At 42.8% G+C, this 24,709-nt stretch overlaps 1 protein-coding gene across 1 annotated transcript; it reads right to left on the bottom strand.

The window, feature by feature from the left end:
- Positions 1-1,732: 1,732 nt before the first annotated feature.
- Positions 1,733-22,595, bottom strand: ticam1 (TIR domain containing adaptor molecule 1). The gene is made up of 2 exons (XM_073068773.1): positions 22,523-22,595; positions 1,733-5,768 (listed from the first exon to the last, which is right to left on the bottom strand). Exon 2 carries the CDS (start codon positions 5,582-5,584, stop codon positions 3,467-3,469), a length of 2,118 nt encoding a protein of 705 aa, XP_072924874.1. The 5' UTR covers positions 5,585-5,768; positions 22,523-22,595; the 3' UTR covers positions 1,733-3,466.
- Positions 22,596-24,709: the final 2,114 nt, after the last annotated feature.

Below are 24,709 nucleotides of genomic sequence, written 5' to 3'. Positions count from 1 at the left end.
CAGTCTTTGCTTGTATATAGTTTTCATTAATTATATTGTATTTCCTTATTTTACTGTAAATGCCTGCAAAAATGAATCTTAAGGTAGTACATAACATATATGTACTCTGATAATAAATATATTTGACTTTGGTAAATGGGCTACAGTATAAATGGATACTTGATGGCTGGCATGGATACAGTGGGCTGTTTCAATACCTCACTATGACATCTAGCCAGATGAAATCTGGATCAAGCTGGATGAAGCATTTCCCCTCATTTCTCTTCACATTTTACACCTTCACCTTCTTGCACAGAAACAAATCAGCCTTACTCCTAGGCTGTTCTTGGGCAGTCAGCGGGTCTCCCCAGTGTGGCCTCAGTTGTGATGTTCTCCATGGAAGAGATTTATCATTATTTTGCCAAGATCTCCTGCTCATAGCTAGGGCAGACACTGAGGAAAAAGTTCCCTTGGTGGGGATGACTTACCAAATGTTTTCTTGACCCAGTGTACCACTATAAAATTTATAATTCACTTTCCACAAAGTGTGAAGAATTAGCCACGCCAGCTTATAGCCCTCAGGTGTATTCAGAATGCAATGTAACTTTGTATTGTAATAATGGTTCTGCTGCTTTACTGGAGAAAGAGCCAATGAAAACTAAAGATGGTGCAAATTATTTTAAATATCTAATTCCTAAAATCAAATTAAAGCTGCAATAGTCCTAAAATGAAACCAGTACAGAAACAAAATGATGAAAATAACTATCAGAATTCAGTCTCACCCTCTCCCTCCCCCAGATTCTCTTTACATGCCTCCACTATTCCCTCTAGTCCCTCAAATCCGTTCTCCTATTTTTTTCCTCTCCTTCAGTCTCTCATCTGCTCTGGTTCTAACACGCTGCATCTATTGCTTCCTTAAGCAGGAAATGCTGGAAACATGGTTCAGACTGGGTAATGTTCGGCCACAAGGTAGAAACTGTAAGGTAATTATTGTGGCAAGTAAAGGCAAAGCTATGGAGAAAGTGAAGCAAGAGATTCTGCTGATCCCAGAAACCACAAGAGTCAGGGGCTGGGCGCGGACAGATGGTGTCAAAACCTAGGCTGACACTCAAGGACCTCTTCAAATATTATTAAAACTAAAACAATGCACAAAGGAGCTGGTGGAACTCAGCAGGTCGGGGATCAGCTATGGAGGAAAATGGACAGTCCATGTTTTGGTTCTAGACTGGGAAGGTGGGGGAAGGAATGGAGTGAGGGCTGGTGGGTAAGAGGATAATTAAAAATGACCTTTTTTTTTTGGAAAGATTTATTTTCTGAATGGAAGGCACCCCACAAATGGAGAGCCTAGGAGAAGTGGATGGTGGTTGGGGATGGGGCGGGGTTATAATAATAAATAAATGAGAACAAGTATAATCTGCTGGGCTGTGGGAGTCAGTGTACAGAACCTCAAAACTATCTGTACCCCGGTTCAATCCCCATTCATTCTTCTCCCACAGATCTCTTATTGTCACCTCCTTGTGCCCCAGTTTATGCCCTCTCTTCCCTGATCACATTGAACTTCTTTCTCTTATTTTCCTTCCATTCAAGATTGTAGTGAGTACAGAACATCAACCGTGTTAAAGTGTAAAAGGCAGATTTCAGAATCAGAATCAAAATCAGTTTTATTATCACTGGCATGTGTCGTGGAGTGTGTTAACTTAAGAAATTTGTCGCCCAAGATACAGGTCAATGAGTAATAAAGAACACGGATTCATTTTACTTCTGCACCTATTGTCTATTTTTATTTGCTAGAATTCCTTTGGAACCAAATCAAAAATAAGTACAGATTACATCTTAAATTAAAAATCTTAAAATATAACTTCACTTTACCCTGTCCTTCTGTGCATCTGTGTTATTGTTGCTTGGTTTAAAGCAAATACCATTAAGCTCATGTGAGCTTAAATAGATAGATAGATAGATACTTTATTCATCCCCATGGGGAAATTCAACATCTTTTCCAGTGTCCCATACACTTATTGTAGCAAAACTAATTACATACAATACTTAACTCAGTATAAATATGATATGCATCTAAAATCACCCTCTCAAAAAACATTAATAGCTTTTTAAAAGTTCTTAAATAGTTTACTAAAATACATTGAATGGTAATGAATGGTTCAGTTGTGTCATTTAAGGTAAAATTGGATAGGTATATGGACAGGAAAGGAGTGGAGGGTTATGGGCTGAGTGCGGGTAGGTGTGACTAGGTGAGATTAAGAGTTCGGCACGGACTAGGAGGGCCAGAATGGCCTGTTTCCGTGCTGTGATTGTTATATGGTTATATGGTAACTTAAGCTCAGTCCTAACCCCGGCACTTTAACATATCTTGCCCCTGGTGGTTGAATTGTAAAGCCGAATGGCATTGGGGAGTAATGATCTCTTCATCCTGTCTGAGGAGCATTGCATCGATAGCAACCTGCCGCTGAAGCTGCTTCTCTTTCTCTGGATGGTGCTATGCAGAGGATGTTCAGGGTTTTCCATGATTGACCGTAGCCTACTTAGCGCCCTTCGCTCTGCTACCGATGTTATACTCTCCAGTACTTTGCCCACGACAGAGCCCGCCTTCCTTACCAGCTTATTAAGACGTGAGGCGTCCCTCCTTAATGCTGCCTCCCCAACACGCCACCACAAAGAAGAGGGCGCTCTCCACAACTGACCTATAGAACATCTTCAGCATCTCACTACAAACATTGAATGACGCCAACCTTCTAAGGAAGTACAGTCGACTCTGTGCCTTCCTGCACAAGGCATCTGTGTTGGCAGTCCAGTCTAGCTTCTCGTCTAACTGCACTCCCAGATACTTGTAGGTCTTAACCTGCTCCACACATTCTCCGTTAATGATCACTGGCTCCATATGAGGCCTAGATCTCCTAAAGTCCACCACCATCTCCTTGGTCTTGGTGATATTGAGACGCAGGTAGTTTGAGTTGCACCATATCACAAAGTCCTGTATCAGTTTCCTATACTCTTCCTCCTGTCCATTCCTGACACACCCCACTATGGCCGTGTCATCAGCGAACTTCTGCACATGGCAGGACTCCGAGTTATATTGGAATAATGAGCATCTGACTACAGAAAGAAGCAGCTTTACACCAACGAGATTTACAAGAAGATGTTTCCTGCTTGGCATTGCTGCCTGCCACGTTTCAGTCTTCCCTGATGAACAAGAGTGAATGGGTGACATTCAGGAGCAGGGTCTGCTTCTGCCCCTCTTCAGCTGAGGCAAACTGTGGCATTTCTGCCAAAGGCTCACTGTGACTTGGGGCTTTATCTGTGCAACAGATATAAAACACAGATCTGGAATGGTTTGACATTCTATGGAAGAAAAATAATACAAACTTCAGGCAAAACAAAATATTTCAGTGTCCTGTATATCATTCACCATGAATAAAGAAAACCTATACTTTTGTACATTATTTGAAGAAAATGTCTTTAACAAAAGTAAGACTTAAACATGTCTGCTGTGGTTACCATCCTCTTCCTCCTCTTCCTCGTCGTCACTGTTTTCGCTGATCGCTGTGCATTCTGTTACTGTCATCTGGTTGCAGTCTCCTATCTGGACGTTTCTTGCATGGTGAATCTGGATTATGTTTGTACCTTGACCTGGAGTATCCAGACTTACATTCTGACCTCTTTGGCTATTGCTAGGGGTGGAAGACAGATAGGGTGATGGTATAGTTGGGTTGCTGCAGGGCTGGATCTCTGACATTGGTGAGACGGGATTAAAGAAAGGCAGTGGTGTTGGGATGTTGGGGTACAGACGCAGATTTAACAAGGGCTGATCTTGGATAATCCCTGGTTGGGGTTGAGATATTGGCGCGACTAACTGACAATTTTTCTGCATTTCAAGCAGTTGACTGTACAAATTCATATATTTCATTTGATTTGATCGTGTTTCCTGGGCCACCTGAATGTCTTTTTTAATTTGATTGGTTTTTGATTTAATCTCCTTTTGTTTTTGTCGTTGAAGCCAGCCTCTTCTGTGACTGTCAAGTGCTTCTTTTGCAAAAATCTTTTTCACCTGCTTTTCAAAGTGCCTAGAATTCTCTTTCAAACTCACAGTGGCACTAAGTGCGAAAGGAATCTTGTCTTGTGGTAATGGGTTCCTCTTCGGTAGCAGTGGAACAACTGTGTTGTACTTGTGTTCGTTATTGATCGAATCCATTAGAGTAACGTTGGTCTCATAGTCAGCCCACTGTGTATTGAAATTCTTGGTGAGCAGAAGGATTGTGAAGGCAGAGTTGTTAACTGCATCTTCAATGCACTTTATTTGGGACTGTCCTGGGACAGAGATATCGTCAATTGTTGTGCCTTTTACCCCCAAAGATTCCAGTCTATCCCGCACATGTTCTGCAATTTCAGCATCCTCCGGGACATGCAAGATAACGAAAGGGTAGAATGCGTCCTTGAAGCTCTCCGCCATTGCCTCGGAAGGCTCTCCAGAAGGACAAGATTTATCAGAAGGGTCATCAGAAACATTGGACTGGCCGTTTGGTTTTGATTTGGCCATTTCCTGAGAATTGGTACTATTTCCAGTTTCTTTGTTCCAGACCTGTGACATTTTGAACTTGGAAGTGACTATCTGGTCACTGCAATTTATACCAGTACATTCAGATGGACCCACTTCATTCACTTTATCTCCTGATGAAATTTCTGCTGAACCAAGTGAGACAGGGTCCTGTTCATCTGGTTGCTGGCCCCCAATGCTGTGGGCCACCTCCCCCTTTCTGAAACAATTGTCAGAAGATGGAATATTATCATTATTTGAGCCCACAGTGATAATATTGTCAGAACTAATAGTACAGGGATCAGGAATTGCTACTGATGATTCTAAATCATTTGGATGGACCTCAGTAGTGAATGATGCTGTTGGAGAAGCACTAATTTCAAAATGGCTTGGTAGTGTCATTTCTGAAGTACTGTATACATTAACTGTTGCTTGACTCGGGATAGTTACTGGACGAGTTTTGAATGCCATAGTTGTTACTTTGCTGTGGTTATGCTCTTGAATCGACTTAAGTGCAGATATTCCAACAGTTTCAGCCTCATCTTCAAAATCCAGAAAGCCAAAACGTGACCTAAATTTTTCAACAAGTTCCTGAAGTTCGAGGCTGCAGTCCTGCCTATTGGACTTAAAAGCATTGACAGCAGCCTGACACGCTCGATTCCTGACAGAGGGACTGCATAGCTTTTCCTCCTCAATCGTGACAAACATCAAAGCCAGGTTTGCAAGAAAACTTCTGTCTTCCGCAGAAAGATCTGCACTCAGCGGCGGTTTCTTCTCTCCATCTGGAGCATCAACCAAACCTTGAATTCTGTTGTAAATGTACAATGCAGATCTGTCTGTTGATCTCTCGTTTAACACAGACTTCACTGCTTTTTCAGCCTCCTCGTTCTTTCTCAGGGTAAACGAAATGATGCTATAGAGGAGACAATGCTCCTTGAACGTGTTTGAGTTGTCGGGATTAAACTTGTACCACAGGCTGAGCAGTCTCTCCTCTGGAAGTCGGGACAAAATGTTAAAGACGTCATCAAGAGATGGGGCAGGATCACAATGCTTTGCCATGTTCTCTCCTACTCAGTACAGAAAAGAAGCACCATGAGTTGTTGTATTTTGGCATCACCACTCAAGTTGTGAAAAATGGGAGGCCACATAACAACAGTTAAATGTTTTCCAGCCTGCAAATCCTGCTTGCATCCTGTGTTCTTCAGGAAGGCCCAGAGAGTTTTCTGAATTCCATCGCTTCAACCTGGGAAAAAAATCGGGGATAAGTTTATTTGGTTGGTCACAGGACTTTCGAGATCAGTCCTAAATATGTTTACATGGCATGAGGACAAAAAGAGACGGCAGCCGCGGGAACAAAAATCAGATCGCTGGAAGAACTCAGTGGGTCAGGCTGGATCTGTGGAGGCAAAAAGGTGTAAGTCGATATTTGGATTGAGACCTTGCATCAGGACCAAGAGGCATGAGGAAAGATTGCTATACATAGCAGTAAGAGATGGGTTGAGATAGAGGCTGATAGATCGGAAATGCAAGCTGATGCAGAGGGGCTGATAGGCAAATGGTGTGGGGGTGGGCGGGAGGGAGAGACGTGAACAAAGCAATGAAGGGAGAAGAAAACTAGGTGGATGGATGAGTGTGAGTGGGAGGAGAGTACAGGAGCAGTGGGTTGCCTAAAATTGGAAAATTCAAGGTTAATACCAAATTACCCAAGCAGGATACAAGACATTGTTGTTCTAATTTGTGTTTGGCCTCTCCAGAGCAATGGAAAAATCCAAGAACAGATAGGTCGGTTAAGGAGTTGGAAGACGAGTCAAAATTGTACGTGACTGAAGTTTGAGAAGCCTGTTGTAGGTAGAGAGTAGGTGCTCTGCAAAACAGTCTATACTTGGTTCCAACAAGGTAGAGGACACCGCATTGCATGGACCAAATCCGATCTGGTGCAAAGAAGGTCTCAACCCAACAGATCATCTTACCCTTTTTGACCCACAGATGCTGCATGAACCACTGAATTCATCCGTCGTTCTGCTGTTTTGTTCCTCTAATTGTTTAGCTTCTTTACCTTTCCAGGTTATTTGTTCAAACTGTGGTATGGTTCCCCTGAATGTATGGGCCCAATGACCAGCTACAATCGAATTGTTAGCCTAACCAATGAGTATCAGTTGTCCATCAAGAACCTTGGGGAACGGAATTATCCTCCCTTCACACAGCATTGTCCACGTTTGCATATTGTTACAAGAAACATCAGTTATTGAGACCAGGAAAATTTATCTCAGTGTCGACAACCACTTCTGGATGAAGTCAGCTGAGTTAAGAATCTAACATTCACACTTGGGGCTTTCTGATTTCTCTGGTTCTTCATACGTTGGGGTTCTTCAGACTTCAACGTCACATCTAAGTTAACAAGAAGGTAACAAGAAAGTTTCCATTTTTACAGACATCCATAAGTTGATTTTATCCTTAAGTCAGAAAACACACAAGAATTACTCGATATGGGAACTATCATTCATGGTATTGTAAAGCATGGTATCAAAAAAACATGACATAAGAAAGAACAACTACTAAAAGAGGAGAGAGCAGGTAAAGAAGTTATGCCGATTGTAGGAACAAACCTAAGTGTCCACACCAGACTTTTGAACTGAATAATATTATGGAGGCTTATTTGAAGGTAGGATGTGTCCATGAATTGGGTGTTCATAACCAAAGAATGGTCTTACATGTTGGCAAAGAATTGCAAATTGTCTTGCAATGAAAAGCCTTTCCCAACGTCTAGTACAACAATCACCTCTACTTCCACCTGCTTCTTGTCAAAGCTTATAGACACAATGTCTAAGCATCATTGGGGGTGTAGAGGGTAAATAGAGATAAAATTGTTTCTGCTGGAATGGAAATTGAGAATCAAGGAGAACAAGAATTAGAACCAGATCATTCGAGAGTGACACCCAGAATATCTTTCATGCATTAAGTGGCAGTGAACTTTGGAAAGCTTGTCCATAAATGGTATCAAATTGGATGATTACATCATTTGGTTAACAGAGGTTAATCAGATAATATAGGGCAAAGCCAAGTATAGAGGGTTAGGTCGCAACTCATTGAATGAAGCCTATGTTTGTGTTGGCACAAAGTCCATTGTAGTATTCAAACAGACAGCCACGGCCTTTCTCAGACCTGTCTTGCACCGCTGTACATTGCCAGGAAAACATGTGCATTAAGCTCTGGATAAAAATATTGCTGTGGGAGAAGGACATTGGCACCAGTAGAGTGCAAGCTGTTCCAATGGAACAGGCTACACTTGAACCATGCTGGGACCAGGGAGGGTCTTGGCCAATTGCATAACTAGGGCTGTAGATAAATATTGGGCTGGGTTCAACAGCTTGGAAATGCATGGAAAACGTAAAAGGGAAGGACAATTCAGGAGAGGTTACGGAAGCCTCCAAAATAAAGAATAAGCCAAAAAGTTCAGAATGGGATAAGAGTTTAACTTCAGGCAACATGGAGACAAAATTGAAAAGGGTGGTGAACACAGGACAGAAGGTGTTAAATTTGAATTCATGCAGTAGGCAAAAATAAGGTGGACTATATTATAGTGCAGTTAGAAATTGGCAGGTATGACACTGGGGATGTCACTGAGTTGTGACTGAAAGGAGAAGATCACAGCTGAATATAGAAAAGACTGCTGGTGGGCAGCAGGACTCCTCCATTTCCCGAACTTCGGCCCACACCCCATCCTCCTGTCACCACAACAGGGACCATGTTTCCCTTGTCCTCACCTACCACCCCACCAGCCTCCGGATCCAGCACATTATCCTCCACAACTTCCGCCACCTTCAATAGGACCCCACCACTAAACACATCTTTCCCTCTCTAATCTTCTCTGCTTTCTGCAGGGATTGTTCCCTCCGCCACTCCCTGGTCCACAAGTCCCTCCCCACAGATCTCCCATCTGGCACTTATCCCTGCAAGCGTAAATGCTACACCTGTCCCTACACCTCCTCTCTTACCACCATTCAGGGCCCCCAGCAGTCCTTCCAGGTGAGGCAACACTTCACTTGTGAGTCTGTTGGGGTAATCTATTGCATCTGGTGCTCCCGGTGCAGCCTCCTCTACATCGGCGAGACCCGACACAGATTGGGGGACCGCTTCGTCGAGCACCTCCGCTCTGTCTGTCACAACAGACAGGATCTCCTGGTTGCCACCCACTTCAACTCTGTTTCACATTCCCATTCGGATATGTCCATACATGGCCTCCTCTACTGCCATGATGAGGCCAAACTCAGGTTGGAGGAGTAACACCTCATATACCGTCTGGGTAGTCTCCAGCCCCTTGGTATGAACATCGAATTCTCCAACTTCCAGTAATTCCCTTCCCCCATTCCAGTTTCACTCTGCCTCCTCCTCCAGCTGCCTTTCACCCCTCTCATGATTCTGCTTCCTTCTACTACCCATAGTGCTTTCTCCTTACTTTCCTTCTTCACCTTTCCTGCCTATCCCCTCCCTGCTCCCCCTCCCCTACCCCTTGATCTTTCCTCTTACTGGTTTTTCACCTGGCACCTACCAGCCTTCTCCTTCCCACCCTCCCCCCACCTTCTTTATGGCCCCTCTCTCTTCAGTCCTGATGAAGGGTCTCGGCCCGAAACGTTGACTGCTCATTTCCACGGATGCTGCCCGACCTGCTGAGTTCCTCCAGCATGTTGTACGTGTTGCTTTGACTCCAGCATCTGCAGTGTACTTTGAGTTTAGGACTAAGGTGGTTCTGTTGGGTATATTTAAGGCAAAGATTGACAGGTTCTTGATTGGACAGCATCAAAGGTTATGGGGAGAAGGCTGGGAATTGGGCTTGAGAAGGGAAAAAAAAGACAGCCATGATCGAGTGGCAAAGCAGACTTGATGGGCCAAATGGCCTAATTCTGCCCCTATGTCTTATGGAAAGTGGATATTGGATTACTGGAAAATGACACTGGGGAATAATGGGGAACAAAGAATTGGTGGATGAACTGAGTCTCAGTCTTCACTGCGGAAAACACCAACATCAAGCCAGAAATTTGAGAGTCAGGAGGCAGAAGTCAGTGTAGTCGCTATTATTAATAAGGTGCTTGGGGAGCTGAAAGGTCTGGAGGTAGATAAATCATCTGAAACTGATGGACTGAAAAGAGATGGCATAAAGCACAGCAAAAATAGCTCTAAGTTAGAGGATTCGAAAGGTTTTAAAATCCAACAGAAGACAACTAAAAATCAATGAGAGAAAAGATGAAATATTAAGGTAAGCTAGCCAATAACATTAAAGAGGACATCAATAGATTTTTAAGATATATAAAGAGTAAAATAGAGGTGAGTGTAGATATCTGATGGCTGGAAAATGACATTGATGTGGTAGGAATTGGGAACAAAGAAATGATATATTAAGATAATAAGTATTTTGCATCAATTTTCATTGTGGACTGGAATTCGAGTGTCAAGGGGCAAATGAGAGTGTAGCTGCAATTACTAAGGCGAAAGGGTCTTGAGAAGCTGAAAATTCTGAAGGTAGGTGAGTCACCTGGACGAGATGGACTACAGCCAGGATTCTGAAAGAGGTAGCTGAAGAGATTGTGGAGGCGATGGTAATGATCTTTCAAGAAACACTAGATTCTGGAACAATTCCAGAGGAATAGAAAATTGTAAATGTCCCTCCACGCTTCAAGAAGGAAGCGAGGCTCCTGCTCCTAAGTCCTCATGTTTCTAACTGTCCCTTAATAATAAGTTGCTTAATAGTTCTTCAATGATTTGGAAATTCAAAATTGAAGAATGGTATAACCTTACAGCTTTTCCAGTATATATTCATGACATCAGTACAGAATATAACACCATGAGGGAAGAATTCTGGAACTTCTGTCCACTGGACCAGAAGGATTTTCTCTCTGCTTACAATTGCAAAGTCCTGGCCAACATTTATTCCTTAACATCACTGAAATACATCATGCGGTCACTTACCTGTGGTTGCCTATTAGATCTTGCTCTATATGAAACATTTAACTTATTTGCAACCTTTATACCATGGCAAACACAGAATAATTAATTGGTTGTAAAGTGCGTATATAACCAGCATTCATAAAGTTGGCAATGAAAAATGAAATTGTTTCCTTCCCTAATTTGGACTTAATCAAATCCTTTGGTTTTTTAAAAAGTTTTAATTGAGTGAGCAGGGAAAATAAATCCCTTATCTGGGCAATCAGCGTCAAGTTATTAATTTAAACTTGTCACAGAGAGTGAAGAGAGAGTTTAATTTAAACTGGCCTATTGAAGCATCTAATGCTTTTCCACTGGAAGTAGTTGAGAAAGCATTTTTCAAGAGAAAAATGAATAAGTTATCGAAACAAACAAATAGAGAGCTGGCAGATGAGCACGGTAGGGTGGTTTGTTTTGAATTGCTGGAGAAGAAAGCAAGTAGAGACATAATGTTGATGGGGCCTCTGTGTATTTCACATTTCTACGCTCTGTACACAACTGCGGTCCAAAATTACCCACCAAGACCTCTGGGACAAAGCATCAGAACAAACAGCAATGTGAAGGCAGAAACAGAAGAGTAGCAAAGGAATTGTGGTGAAGATGCAATTTATGGCAGAAGACCAAAATCATCACCATTTCATTCTCCATCCGATCCGATCAAAGCTTTACAAAGAACTTACAGAGCAGAAACAGATCATCTGTGCCTGAAACATTGACTGTTTACTCTTTTCCATAGATGCTGCCCGAGTTCCTCCAGCATTTTGTATGTGTTGCTTCAGATTGCCAACATCTGCAGATTTCCTCATGTTTGCAAACCAGCAGTGTCTGTGTTTAAGAGGAATCCATCCCAATTCATCTGATACCTCCCAGTCCATCACGGGAAAAGCCCTCCCCACCACTGAGCACATTTGCATGAAATGCCTTTGCAGGAAAGATCCCCTCACCAGGTCATGCTCTCTTTTCATTGCTGCCATCAGGAAGGTGGTACAAGAGCCTCAGGCCTCACACCACCATGTTCAGGAACAGTAACTACCCCTCAACCATCAGGCTCTTGAAACAAAGGGACTAACTTCACTTGTCCTATCATTGAAATGTTCCCATAGCAAAAGGACTCTCTGAAGGACTGTTGATTTCAATATTTATTGTTTATTTGTTTGTTACTGTTATCTCTTTCTTTTTGTACTTGAACTGTTTTGGTGCATTCTGCACACTGGTTGAGCACCCAAGTTGGTTCAGTCTTTCAGTGATTCTGTTATGATTAGCATTATCCGGATTTGTTGAGTATGCCCACAAGAAAATGAATCTCAGGTTTGTTAATGGTGACACATATGTACTTTGAACTTCTAAACTTTTCACAGTCAGATTTATTGTCATCACTTTATATGATGAAAATTTGTTGTTCCGTGGCAGAGGTATGGTGCAAAGACATAAAAGTATTATAAATTACAAAATAAGTACACAGTGGAAATAAAGAATAATGAGATCATGGACCATTTAGAAATCTGATGGCAGAGGGGAAGAAGCTGCTCCTGAATCATTGAGTGTGGGTCTTCAGGCTCCTATACCTCCTTGCGAAAATCTACAGATGCTGGAAATCTAAAGCAACCACACAAAATTCTGGATGATCTCAGCAGCCAGAGAGCATCTATGGAAACAGTTGCATTTTGGGCCAAGACCCTTGACCCAAAACATCGACTATTTACTCTTTTCCATAGATGCTGGCTGGCCTGCTGAGTTCCTCCAGCATTTTGTGTGTGTTCCTATACCTCCAGCCTGACTTAGTAAAAAGGAAAGGGCATTCTTCAGATAATGAGGATGCTTAATGTTGGATCCGCCATTTTGAGACTCTTGAGGATAACCTTGATGATGGAGAGGGCTGTGCCCGTGATGGACTGGTTGAAACAACCTTCTGCTACAAATTGCAATCCTGCGCATTGGAACTTCCATACCAGGCCAAAGTTCAAAGTAAATTTATTATCAAAGTACATATGTGACCAGGTACAACCGTGAGATTCATTTCTTGTGGCCATTCGCAGTAGATACAAAAAACACAATAGAATTAAAACTGCAAACAAGACGGACAAACAACACAAGCAAAAGACAACAAACTGTGCAAATATTTAAAGAAATAATAATAATAGATAAATAAGCATTAGATATTGAGAACATAAGATGTAGAGACCTTGAAAATGATTCCATAGGTTGTGGGAAGAGTTCGGTGTTGATGTGAGTAAACTTGAGTGAAGTTATATTCTCTGGTTCAACAGCCTGATAGTTGATAACTGTTCCTAAACCTGGTGATGTGGATCCTAAGGCTCCTGTACCTCCTTCCTGATGGCAGCAGCGAAAAGCGAGTGTGGCCTGGATGGTGGAGGGGGAGGGCCATTGATGACAGATGCTGCTTTCCTGTGACACTGCTCCTTGTATATATGCTCAATGGTGGGGCGAACCTTACCCGTGATGAACTAGTCTGTATCTACTAAATTTTGGAGGCTTTTCTGTTCCGGAACATCAGTGTTTTCATACCAGGCTGTGATGCAACAAGTCAATATACTGTACATGCACAGAAGTTTGACTAAGTTTTAGATTACATGCTGAATCTTCACAAACTTCTAAGAATGTAGAAGCGCTGCCATGCTTTCTTTTAAAGGCACTTTCGTTTTTCCGATTTCCTCCTCCTGAAGTCAATAATCATCTCCTAAATCTTGCTGACATTGAGAGAGCGGTTGCTGTTGTGGCATCACTCAGTGGTGTTGTCAGCAAACTTAAAAATGGCAATAGAGCTGTGATAAGTCTCACAGACATATAAAGTGAGTAGAATGGGAGCCAAGCACACAGCCTTGTGGAGCACCTATGCTAATGGAGATTGTGGAGGAGGTATTGTTACCAATCTGAACTAACTGGGGTCCACAAGTGAGGAAATTGAGAATCCAGTTGTACAAAGAGGCATTGATGCCTAAGTCTTTAGTTTTGAGGGGATGATAGTACTGAATGCAGAGCTGTAGAAAATGAAGAGCATCCTGATGTATCCATCATTATTATCCATGTGATCCAGGGCTGAGTGAAGAGCCAATGAGATAGTATCTGCTGTTGACATGTGATGATAGGCAAACTGGAAACAATCCAGGTCATTCCTTAGATAGGAGTTCACTTTCACCCCTAACATCTCAAAGCACTTCATCACAGTGGACGTAAGTGCTACTGGACAATAATCTTTGAGGTAGGTTATCCCCTCTTCTTGGGCACCGGTATCATTGAAACCTGCTTGAAGCAGATGGGTACCCCAGACTGCTGAAGTGGGTGGTTAAAGATATCAGTGAACACTTCAGCCTGTTGATCGGCACAGGTCTTCAGTTCTTGGCCAGGTAACTTGACTGGGCCAGATGCTTTCCGTAGGTTCGCCCACCTGACAGATGCTCTCACGTCCGCCTCAGAGACTAAAATCACAGGGCTGTCCGGGACTGTGGGAGTTTATGTTTTGTTGAGCATAAAAGAGATTGAGCTCATCTGGGAGCGAAACCTTGTTGTCACATATGTCGCTTGTTTTACTTCATCGAAGGTGATAGCATTCAAGCCTTGCTGCAGCTGTTGAGCATCCCTCATTGATTCCAGTGGGTCCGAGCTGTGACGTAACCAGTCAGAATGCTCTTTACCGTACTTACTAGAAGTTTGCAAGACTCTTTGGTGACATACAGAACCTCCACAAACTCGTAATGATATAAAGAGGCACTGGCATACCTTCTTTGTGACTGCATCAACGTGTTGGGCCCCAGGACAGATCCTTGGAGATGTTGTCTCCCTGGAACATAAAGCTGCTGACCCTTTACACCACTGACACCGCAATGCAGACCGGCGTGTGTTCACCCAACTTCCCCTATTTGAAGTCCACAACCAATTCCTTGCTTACTTTGAATGTGAGATTGTCGTTGCAACACCACTCAGCCAGCCGATCTATTTCACTCCTGCACTCCTCATCATCGCCATCACTACAATAGCTTCATCTGTGAATTTTTAAGTGGCACTTCAGCTCTGCTTAATCTGCTTAAAGGACTTAAGAACTTTTTAAAAGCTATTATTAATGCTTTTTGAGATAGTGATTTAGACGCATATCATATTTTTTACTGAGTTAAGTATTGTATGTAATTAGTTTTGCTACAACAAGTGTATGGGACATTGGAAAAAAAGTTGAATTTCCCCATGGGGATGAATAAAGTATCTATCTATCTATCTATCTATCTATCTATCTAATCACACAGTCATGCGTGTAGAGAGAGCAGAGCAGTGGGCTAAGCATGCGTCCCTGAGGTGGACTGGTGTTGACTGTCATGTTCCCTTCCTGTCTCACTTCCACTGAAACTGATGCGGCCTGTCTCAACTTCTCCATATCACAGCCAGTTCCACATTCTAACCACTTCCCACCAGACTGAACTTTCTCCTGAATTTCTGCTTGGATTGATTGGTAATTAGCAGGCCTCACAGTGCTAGAGACCCGGGTTCAGTCCTGGTTTCAGGTGGTCTGTTCTCACAGCCACCTGGGTTTCCTCCAGATTCCTCCCACATCCCAAAGACGTGCAGCTTGATAGGCTATTAGGCCACTGTAAATTGCCCCTGGTGGGGGAGATTTAAAAAAAAGGAATTAATGTATAAATTGATAAGGGTGGATGGGGTGTCCAGGGAGGGGCACTACCTCTCGTGAAGGGGCTTGTTGTACCCAGTCTGGGCCAGCTCACTCTCCTTTGGTCCCCACCAGACCTTCAGCTCTCACCTGTGGCTCCAAGTAATGGCCACACCCTGGTACACAGCTTCAACAAGGGGGCTAAACCAGGTGAGTGTGGCCCCCGGCGAGATAGGAACAAGACCGTCCTATCAGGAAAAGTCAGCTCCGGCGGACTGGGCAGATGAGATCTACAGTGAGATCCAATGGCCGGGAAGGCAGCTCGGCAACGCTTCATGGAGAGCGAAGGGCATGACAAGCCACAGAAGACATCATGGCCATCCACTGCAATCAAGAAAGATGCCGGTTTGTGACGCTTGTTCAAACCACTGGACCTGGACTTCCAAGGTTGAGAGAATGGAATTGCCCCAGTGCAACGACTTTTCCACTCTCCCGCACAGGTTTCCTGTCATCGTCAGACACGATGGACAACCACATTGTGCACACTGATGATCAATGGTCACTGGGACAAAAGACACATCACTGTGCCTATGTCCATTAATTGGCTGCTCTCGATTCTCAGTTTGGACATTCCTTTGAGTGGGAATGTGGTGTCTATAACAACTCCATCAGCTTCCTTCATACAACTAATGGACTGCATCAGGTAACCCTCCACCTTTGGTCGACAACAAACTCCAGTCAATCCTTCCACATAGACTTCAGCATCACCAAATTATCAGTCAAGAAGTTACACTAAATAATTCCGGAAATCTGAAGTAAAAACGGGGAATGCTAGAAGTGTGGAAGTACTCAGCAGTCTGAGAAATGTTCTTTCTCACTTGCCTATGAAAGACGGAAGGGCTGCTGTTTAATTGATCCAACTGTCTGCAGGGTAAGTGGCATGTCACTGATTGTACCCACTCCAAGGGTTGTTCTGGAGAGGAACTACCACTCACACTCTCAACAATGTGCTGGCTCTTGCTTCAAAGGACAACTTCTCCATGATGTATCATTAATTTACTGAGGACGTGGCTCATCCAACACCTGTGGTATGAATCTGCTCTCGCTCCACTTCATTGCAAACCTCCCAGAAATAGAAGCCCGAGCCTAAACAAACTACGTGGAACAAGGTTGAAGTGATCCCATCACAATTGGTATCGGTCCAATCAGCCTGGGTTTTTTGGTATATTCGGCATGGTTCCTATTTCTCAAAGTCTAATAGTATCTTGAAATCATAAATATAAACACTTTGATTTGATTTTGAAGGACAGCCTGAGAATTGAGCAAATCAAATGCTATCGTTTCATAATCGGCACTAGAGGCATGTGGTTTTCAGAGAATCAAAGTGAACTTCCTTGATGTTGGATGATAAAAGTCCTTTATTTCACAGTAACTCTTGCCATGCTTAAGGGACAATCGATATCCTTTGAACATTCATTCTGTGTAATTCTATCTGAAAGGAAGATTAATTTATCAGGATCTCTCAATAACCTACCGGTAAACTATGGTGCACTAAAGCAGAATAAATACTCTTTGTAGCTGTATGACGTTTACTCTCCAGGGAAAGTTAAAGCAATCTTTTTGCATTGTTGGTTTAAAAACAGTCTTAACCTATATTTGTTCCTTCTTGTTGGATGAACTGTGAAGGATCTGTCTTTGATTGCCTGAGAGAATCCAAGAAGAAAGATGTTCTAGCAGACTTCTTTCCTGGGCCGAAGATGCAATAAAACAGGTTAACAGCAGCAATGGATCAAAGATTTGATTTGTACTAAAGTTACTGGGTTTGGGTAAGAATGCTGCACACCACTTGGTGTCACACCTTGATGAAGTCACACCGGCTAAAACAAAATCAACCAAGCAAGCACTTTCCAATCAAGGCAATGGAAGCTGATTTTGTCAGGCAACATGGGAACATCAACAATGCAAGGATGTGATTGTTAAACATAAACACTTCCTTAGTACCTGATAATCACATTCTCCATCCTCGCCATGAACTCTGTACGAAGCTCAACATGCTCCAACAAACAAAAAGTAAACCCTGCTTCTCTCAAATACACCTAAGCCCCATTATTTATGACTGTATCGACACCCTAACTACACTGGCTTACAAGCAATGCGGCTTTTGCTTGGTTACACTGAAACACGATACACAAGTGTGTTCTTTATTTAAACAACACACACAGAACACTGGAGGAACTCAGCCGGCCAGGCAGCATCTATGGAAAACAGCAGAGTCAACATTTTGGGCTGAAACATGCTTTTTCCATTGATGCTGCCTGGCCGGCTGAGATTCTCCAGCATTTTGTGTACGTTGCTCGGATTTCCAGCATCTGCAGAATCTCTCTTGTTTGTGATCTTTATTTAAACAAGCTACTTCCAAGATTGAACAGGGCAAGGCAAGACAGTTGTACAGATTTACTGAGCTTAATTTACTTTTTAATGTACCGTGAGTAGGCAGGAAAATGTAAACCTAAAGAGAATGGAAGAGTGTTCAAGGCTGATGATGTGACATCATCAGTTTGACATCATGAATCTGTATCACTGGATTAAGAATTCACAGCTTTGAGCCAAATGACTTTAGAAGGGGATAGTAACAGCTGCCCCAGTTTTCCCTACATTTCACAAAGAAAAGTACTTCCATTTGCTGCTTGGCTATTCTAACTTGTTCTGAAACAGTCAATTCCGCAGTGCTGTCCTTTCAATTAGTCCAGTCGCACATAGCTCACGAGCAGCTGATGAAGCTAATGTGTTTGTTTCTTGAGTTGGACCTGTCCACCTGTGAGGTTTGAAACCACATTACTGCTGCATGTGGCTTCTAAAGAAAATTCCACAAGAACACAAGAAAAGTAGGAGCAGGAGATTAGCAGGCTTTCAAACCTACCCCGCCTTTCAGTATGAGCATGGCTAATTATGCTAGCCAGGACTCCTCTTCTGTGCAACTCCCTATAGCCCTGATTTTTCAAAAACCTATCTACCTCCAACTTGTATATTTAAATCAACACTTAAAAGTACTAATAGATACACACACAAGTAAAATGAAAATATTATTTTGTAGACTCCTTAAAATTATATTGGGAGATTTTCTTTGAAATGATCTTTAGGGACTAGTAACTCCAAAAGTTCCTAAATTTATCCTGAGTCACTAAGCACATTCTTTTCTTCAATAATTTCTTTTAATCCTACTTATTTCTGCATTGAAATCCTAGAACCATCTGGTCAAGATGGCACAGAGCAGCAATGTCCATCAAGGCTGTGCCTCAGAGTTAGCTGCTTTTTAGGGGCAGCTCAGGGAGTTAGAAGTCAGGAGCAGGAGCCAGTGGTCAGAGTAGATGATCCCCATGATCAATAACCAAGGCAGAAGAGGGGTGGTGGCCTCCGTGTCAGCAAGTCCCCCCAGATCAGCAAGCTCCAGGATTAGTGGTCCATGCAGGCAGTAGACATGAGGGCCAGTGAATCCCCAGATCAAGGATTCCCGAGATTAGAGGTCCATGTGGGGTCTGGAGACCAAAGTCCCATAGCTGGTGAGTCCTGGGATCAATACCGAAGGTCAAAGACCAAAGTCGGCAAGTCTAGATGTCAAGGTCCAATGGTTGGCATTTATGGAAGTTGGAGGCCCAATGTCTGTGAGTCTGGGCCAGCAACCGGAGGTTAGAAGCCTGTCTGTGTGTGAGCGGGTGGGTGGGTGCAATGGACAGAGGGAGGAAAGGAACTTGCTTTGCTAATGTCCTGTTGTTTTTGCTGTTCTGCGAAACACTGCGGGTATGCTACGGTACTGTGCAGAAGTCTTAGACGCATATAAACAATTACTTTTTTATATATGTGCCTAATGAAAATGCTTTCAAAAATAATGAAACCAGAAGTTTCTGAATATGAAAAAAAATCACTATAAAGAGCTGTAAACAGTAACAAAAAAACTAAACCAAATTCATATATGGTGTGATCACCCTTTGCCTTTAAAACTGCATCAATCCTCTTAGGTAGACTGTCGTGCAGTTTTATAAGAAAATCAGCTGGGAAGTTGTTCCAAGCATCATGGAGAACTTGCCACAGTTCTTCTGAAGACTCTGGCTGTCTTGCTTGCTTCTGTCTCTCCAGGTAATCCCAGATGATGTTGAGTGAGATGAGGCCTCTGATGGAGGCCATACCATCGGAAACCATATAAAAAATCTCGGGTGCCTAAGACTTTTGCACGCTACTCTATGTGGTACTGGATTGTGTGGCAACACTTATGAGATACTTCCAGCACATCCTTAGGTTTTCTTGGTTGTGAACACAAATGGGGCATTTCACTGGAGGTTTCCATGTACATGTGATAAATGAATTAATCTCAATCTAATACTAAAACCTTTGAAATACTCCTCATTTGACCTCAATGTATTTATCACTTGCTGTTCATTTAACACACAACCCTCTCCTCATATAGTCTACTTCTCACTCTTCCATTTCTGAAGCAACAAACAATCTGCTGAAGGAACTCAGCAGGTTGACCCACTGAACTCTACCAGCAGATCGGTAATTACTCCAGATCCCATCATCTGCATTCTCTTTTGTCTTCACTTTCTTGACCTCTGTCTCTACAAATCACTGTCAATAAACTTTACACAGAAATTTCTCAAAACATCAAAGACTGCAAAATGACCTGGATGTTGCTTATTCCCACTCCTACTTCCTTTGAAGGTCTCCTCTCTCCATTAAGCCACTTCTCCATTAATAGCTACACAGTTTGCATCTAAGGTGGTTTTTAAATCATTTATGGGATGTGACCACCATTTATTTCCCCATCCCTGCAGCCCTTGAGGAGATGGTGATATTCTGTCTTCGTGAACAACAGCAATCCTTTTGGTGAAGGTATTCCCACAGTGCTATTTGGAAAAGGATTCCAGGAGGTGGACCCAGTACTCATGAGGGAGTGTTGATTTATATCCAACTCACAACTTAAAGAACAAACGGCTTGAAATGGTATTCCTTTGGGTCTACTGACTGACCTTGGCGCTAGAAGTTGCAGGTTTGGGATATGTTGTCGGAGTGGGTCTGGCATTTTTCAGATGATATATAGTGCACTCATGACACACTACTATGAATGTTGGATAGGACAACCAATCAAGTAAGCTGTTTGTTTTGGATGGTACCAAGCCTCTTGAATGTTGTGGCAGCTCCACTCATTCAGGCTGATTATATTCTGTCACACACCAGACCTCTACCTAGAGATTGTGGGAAGATTACAAGTATCAGGAGGTGAGTCACACACCACATATTTAGTCAGTTAAGTCTTAGTTAGATGCAACACCCAGTGCTTCTGTAACTGCGACCCTATCTACACCTTTCAGTCACTTGTGAACTTGCTGCATTATTAACTGCCATTTCTAACCTTTAAAATTGTGAGGGATTTTGACAGAATGTACATGGAGAAACTCCTACTGCCTCAGGAAACTCAGTAAGCAAAGGACGCGGTTTTAAGATTTTATCAAAAGACGAAAGTGAGATAAAGAGGTATTTTAAATAGAGACACAGCAGATTACTATCAACATACTGCATCAAAGTATGGTGGAGTGAACGATTCACAAAATTGACATGAAAAACAAGCTTGAAAGATTCTGGGAACAAGCAGACGATAGGATTGCAGGTGGCTCTTCATTTCTTTGCGCCAGAAACTAAACAGCAGCTTTCTCCACTGAAAAGACATTAACACTGAACCTAACAGATCTTCCTTCATCTCTCTATACTATTACTTCCATAACTTCTGCTCCTTTTGTCATTTTCATGTTTCATTGAAACACTTGTCCGTTCACCCCCTTTCCAACATGAGGTGCTGGAACCTTGTACTTCCCTCAGAGATTTACAGTCATCCACATGCCCAATCTGAATCAGGTTTAATATCACTGGCATATGTCATGAAATTTGTTAACTTTATGGCAGTAGTACAATGAAATACATGATACATAGATATAGAGAAAAAAACAGATATGTATATCAAATACCTGTATGTAAGAGTTAAGTTAAAATACATTAAGTAGTGCAAAAAAAACACCAGAAATAACAAAAGGTAGTGAGGTAGTGTTTATGGGTTCAATATCCATTTGGAAATTGGATGTCAGCGGGGAAGATGCTGTTCCTGAATTGCTGAGAGTGAGCCTTCAGGCTTCTGTACCTCCTTTATCGATGGCAGCAATGAGAAGAGGGCATTATCCTTAATAATAGATGCCAACTTCCTAAGGCACCACTCTTTGAAGATGTTTGATTCTGCGAAGGCTAATACCCATGATGGAGCTAATTTTAAAGTTCCTGCAACTTACTTTAGTGGTGCAGTAGTCTCACCACACCACCCCCCACCCCCCCAATTCCAGATGGTGATGCAACCAGTCAGAATGCTCTCCATGGTACACTTGTAAAAGTTTTCGAGTATTTCAGTTGTCAAACCAAATCTCTTCAAACTCTAAATGAAATATAGTCGCTGTCTTGCCTACTTTATAGTTATATCAATATGTTGGGACCAGGTTAGGTCCTCAATGATATTGACACCCAGGAACTTGAAACTGCTCACTCTCTCCATTTCTGATCCCTCTATGAGTATTGGTTTGTGTTCCCTTGTCATACCCTTTCTGAGGTTTTTTGGTTTTGCTGACATTCAGTGCAAGGCCGTTAACGTGACACCACTCAACTAGCTGATATATCTCGCTCCTTTCGTCACCAACTGAAATTCTGCCAACAATGGTCATCAAAATCACAGTCAACAGCAGAAAATGCTGGTAACACCCATCAGACCAGGCAAGTAACATTTCTGGCTTAGGACCTGTCATCACAAGCAGGTGCCTTGATTGAAACATTAACTAAAATCTCCTCCCATGGGTGTTGTTTGATACTGTCTTTCCTGCATTTTCTGTGTTTGTTTCATATTTCCAGCATCTGCAATGTTTTAACTTTCTTGTCCAATCACTGTGTATTCCTGGTACACCAAGCAATGATCCATCCAAGCTCACTGTTACACATCACTTTAAAGTCCTTCATAATCCTAGTCTACTATCCTCACAACTGCTCTGTCACAGTATTTCAACAAAATTCACTGCAACATTTAGCTATCTTTATCTTTCCCCCCGGACACCCCGTTAACTCTTGAGTCTGAACAAGTGAACTTTGTCACCAGATCTTTTTCTAATACGTGTCATTTCAAGTATCAAGAGGTGAGTGCCACGCCTGAGGGTGCCTAGTCTCTTAGTCAAGAAACTTTTCGCCCGCTTTATGCCCAGTGTCAATGCAGCTCCATTACAGTCTGAACAATTGATGGCCGATTAACAAAACTATCAGCGAGTGAACTTTCTTGGAAGACTTTAGCTACGCAACCACTTTTTTTTTACTACTGTTCTTACCTCTCGGCTTATTTATTCGCGTTTACTGCAGAATCCGACCAAGGTTGAAGTCATCCCGAACCCGGAAACTCTTTGAAAGGGAACGTGGCTACCGAGCGAGGAAGCAGCCAATAGCAGGAGAGAACGACAGCAGCGTCCCTTTGCTCGCTTGGTGCTGGGAGCAAGTGTGGGTCACAACCCTGGACCTCCTTCGTTTTTGTAGCGATCTGTTTCAAGAGGTACTGGCGACAGTTCGCACTATCTGGAAATTTTATCTTGGCAGAAAGTATTCAATTTACTTAGTTTTTAAAACGATTACGTTTCTATGCTGCTTTTCGCGAAAATCAGAAATGATCACAGACACAGTAAATGCAGAAACCTGCATGCACACTCTCTTGTGCCTCCGTGCGAAAGTAAATTTATTATCAAAGTTCACATATATCACCACATACAACCCTGAAATTCGTTTTCTTGCAGGAAAACAACAAATGTGCGAAAGAAGACAAAATGTGCAAAACAAAATTTTTAAAATAAACAAACATTACTGAGAACCTAAATTTGTCGAGTCTATTCAGAGTTCTGGAGAGTGAAATTATCCACGCTTGTTCAAGTGTCTGGTGATCTGTAACTAACTTTGACCTCCTGTGGTGAACTAGATGTACCTGTCTGACTGCTCCTGTGGCTCCTCCCAAGACCCTGCTGACTACCCCTGTGGCTCCTCCCACAGACCCCTGTATAAAGGCGACTGTGGCCTGCTGCTCTCCCTCATTTTCCCCAGGATGTAGTGTTGTTCTTCAGTCAATAAAAGCCGATATCTCACTACCTAAGTCTCGGCGTGAGTTATTGATGGTGCATCAATAGCGGCTGCTCAGGGAGGGGATCATTGAGCCAAGCACAAGCCCATGGCGGTCCCAGGTGGTCGTTGTTCGGACTGGGCAGAAAAATAGGATGGTTGTGGACTACAGCCAGACCATCAATAGATTCACGCAGCTTGACGCGTACCCCCTACCCCGCATCGCGGATATGGTCAACCAGATAGCTCAGTACAAGGTGTACTCGACAATTGATCTGAAATCCGCTTATCACCAGCTCTCCATCCGCCCAGAGGACCGCCCCTACACCGCCTTCGAGGCGGGTGGCAGGCTCTATCACTTTCTGCGCGTCCCATTTGGTGTCACAAATGGGGTCTCAGTCTTCCAGAGGGAGATGGACCGGATGGTGGACCAGTACAAACTGACGGCCACATTTCCCTATCTAGATAACATCACCATCTGTGGTCGCGACTGGTCGGACCATGACGCCAACCTCCAACGTTTTTTCCAGGTGGCCGATGCTTTGAACCTCACTTATAACAAGGACAAGTGTGTGTTCAGAACCACACGACTCGCTATCCTTGGGTATGTCGTGGAGAACGGGGTCATTGGCCCTGACCCCGACCATATGCGCCCCCTGTTAGAACAACACCTCCATATTTTTCTCACCAGATATGTGTGCCACATATTCTCTCTGTGTAGAAATAACTTTGCAAAAACTATTTCCATTCTGTGATTTTATCACTATTTTTCCGTTTTCATTGCAGTGACTATCCACACCAGTGCAGAAATTGTTTTAGATTGCTGAGTCTAAATCATTAATAAGAGCAGAGAACAAAAGTTGCAGTACTGATTCTTACAGGATGCCTCTGTATACCTATTGCCCCACTGAATATCTCCTTGGCATTTGGCACACTTGTGAAACAAGTCGTTTTCTATCTGTTATTTGCCTATTAGTTGGAATACTCTGAGTTTAAATCAGTATATTGTGACTTTATTCGTTAATCTATATCTTATGGAGTGTGCAGCTTCAAGTTCCTGGGTGTCAAGATCTCCAAGGACCTAACCTGGTCACAACATATCGATGTAGTTATGAAGAAGGCAAGACAATGGCTATACTTCATTAGGAGTTGGAAAAGATTTGGCATGTCAACAAATACACTCAAAAACTTAAATAGTTATGTCATGGAGAGCATTCTGACAGGCTGCATCACTGTCTGGTATGGAGGGGCTACTGCACAGGACCAAAAGATGTTGCAGACGATTGTAAATCTAGTCAGCTGCATCTTGGGTACTAGCCTACAAAGTACCCAGGACATCTTTAGGGAGCGGTGTCTCAGAAAGGCAGCATCCACTATTAAGGATATCCAGCACCCAGGGCATGCCCTTTTCTTAC

Source organism: Hemitrygon akajei, chromosome 16 (genome assembly GCF_048418815.1).
Source record: "Hemitrygon akajei chromosome 16, sHemAka1.3, whole genome shotgun sequence".
NCBI lineage: Eukaryota > Metazoa > Chordata > Chondrichthyes > Myliobatiformes > Dasyatidae > Hemitrygon > Hemitrygon akajei.
Note: the sequence above shows the minus strand (reverse complement) of the source record. Positions and strands in the feature narration are given on the sequence as shown.

Excerpts from the sequence above, each read along its gene's own strand:
- ticam1 (XM_073068773.1), bottom strand. The coding sequence starts at position 5,584 with ATGGCAAAGCATTGTGATCCTGCCCCATCTCTTGATGACGTCTTTAAC.